This window comes from Echinops telfairi, unplaced genomic scaffold, assembly GCF_000313985.2.
Source record: "Echinops telfairi isolate 266 unplaced genomic scaffold, ASM31398v2 ScPeMD7_7413;HRSCAF=8451, whole genome shotgun sequence".
NCBI lineage: Eukaryota > Metazoa > Chordata > Mammalia > Afrosoricida > Tenrecidae > Echinops > Echinops telfairi.
In genome coordinates, this window is record NW_022111313.1 from 33,116 (window position 1) to 35,156 (window position 2,041).

Sequence of the window (2,041 nt, forward strand, 5' to 3'; positions counted from 1 at the left end):
CTCCTGTGGAACGCCTGGTGGTTTCAAACCGCAGACCTTGTGGTTAGCAGCCCAACAAGTAACCCACTGTACCACCAGGGCTCTGCTAACTATAAAGTATACCAAACAACAACAAAACCCGAATGCCCTAAGCACAGCCCGTCATAAGCCAGATGCAACCCCAATTGAGGCCTGCTTCTATTTCCCAGAGGTAACTTATCTTAACTCCTGTGAGCAGGGTAAATTCCCAGGCTGGGCCCCAGACTGACTGGATCACAGTCCCCAGGTGGGGCTGAGAGCTTGTCACTGAGAACCCAAGGGAGTCTTACCATCAGAGTAAGGTTGTATGTGCTCTAAGCCCTAACATCAGGGAGGATGGCGGTCGGGCCGCAATGGTAAAGCACCAGGCTGCTAACCAAAGGGTTGGCAGTTTGAATCAGCCCTATCAATGCCATGGGGTCAATTCCACCTCAACAGTGACCCTACAGGACACATAGAACTGCCCCTGCGGCTTCTGTGGCTGGTGGTTCTGAACTGCTGCCCTTGTGATTAGCATTCCAACTAGCAGCCACCAGGCCACCATGGGTGCTCTGAACCCACCCAGTGTGCCTAAAGGGATGTCTTCCGTGAAAGGGTCAGAATCAAAGGCTTCAGGGCAGAGTGGGGGCCCTCTCCCTGCCCCCGTCCCTTATCATTCTGCCCCAAGGGGGTAGGAGAGTCGGCTTGGGGCAGGAGAGTCGGCCCATGACCATAGCGTCTAAAGGTGGGCCTTCCCATCGGAATGCAGACCTTTCTGCGGCAATTATCCTATAGGTGCCTGTACAGCTGTGGGTCCAGCCTCCTGAGTTGGTGACTGCACCCTGGGGACCCCAGGTGAATGGGCCAGTCATGTCCCGACGGTCACCAGGGGAAACTGAGGCACAGGCCCTGCGGGGGGGCCTCTGGGCCCCCAGCCCTACAGGTGAAGTGAGGGCGCAGGGCCCCAGGGGCGGTGGGGGGCAGTGGCGTGCGGGGGCGCGACCGGGCCACGTCGGCCGCGGAAGTGGGCGGGGCGGGCTGTGCTTCAACCACTCGGCGACCTCGCGGGCCGGCCCGCCGGCGACGGGGGCCAGCCTTCTTGTCCCCTCACCTGGCCGCCGTCCGCCTCGTCGCCCCACTCGGCCACATTCCCGAAGAAGTCCTCCTCCGCGACGGCACCCGGCGTAGCCCCCGCCATCCTGGTCGAAAGCGAGCGCAGCGCGCATGCGCGCGGCGGGGACGGCCGTGCGTGCGCACGCGCGGCCCCGACGCCCCGCCCTCCGCGGCCGCGCGCCTGAGCCCCGGTGGAGGGGCGGGGCCTGGGGGGAGGGGCGGGGTCGGCGACCTTCCGGTGCAGAGAGGTCCTGCAGCAGGCTCCTGGCTCCTCCCTCACTATTGTGAGGCTGCCGCAGGACCGGGCAGTGTTTCACTCTGCTGTTACTACCTAACCACGAGTGCATGTAGTGGATAAGGGCCATTATCCATCAAGTACCCAGACCCATTGCGTGGGGTCACTCCAGACCCAGAGCAACATTATAGCAAAAAGTCGTTTCCTAGCCTGTAACTGTTCCCATAGCAGACCGCCAAGGCTTTCTTCTGCGGAGCAGCACCAGCCTTCGAGTTATCGCTTAACTGGTGTTTTTTAATCAGAAGGGGAGGAAATTGAGGAGTATAATAATTAGTCCAAAAAATAATAATAATAATAATTAGTCCAACTTTGATTATATCTGTATAACTATAATTAGTAGAAAGATATCAATGTGCTCATGAAATAAAGTTTTAAAAGTTTTTTTTCATCCAGGAAAGACCCACCAGGTAAACGTGCCTAAGAAAAGCACCCGGAGTGAATCCCACGTGTTCCAGACAGAGCATCTTGGCAGGGTTTCCCCGGCCGTGAGCTCCGGTGACCTGTGAGTTAACTTCTCCCCAAACTGAACAGTGGTGGTTCTAGCCTACCCAGCGGCTCCAAGGGATAACAACCTGAAGTTCTGCTCCCATGAAGATGAGCGCTTAGAAAACTTTAGGGGGCCAGTCTGTACCCACC

At 57.8% G+C, this 2,041-nt stretch overlaps 1 protein-coding gene across 1 annotated transcript in view; it reads right to left on the minus strand.

Annotated features, from left to right (window-relative positions):
- LOC101654576 (negative elongation factor D-like) overlaps positions 1 to 1,197 on the minus strand; it is a gene marked incomplete at its 3' end in the record, with an annotated part of 8,529 nt that extends 7,332 nt beyond the window's left edge. Inside the window, exon 1 of the mRNA XM_045296903.1 lies at positions 1,109 to 1,197. Coding sequence (XP_045152838.1) covers positions 1,109 to 1,195 — 87 coding nt within the window. The remainder of the gene's footprint in view (positions 1 to 1,108) is intronic.
- Between the last annotated feature and the right edge of the window lie 844 nt (positions 1,198 to 2,041).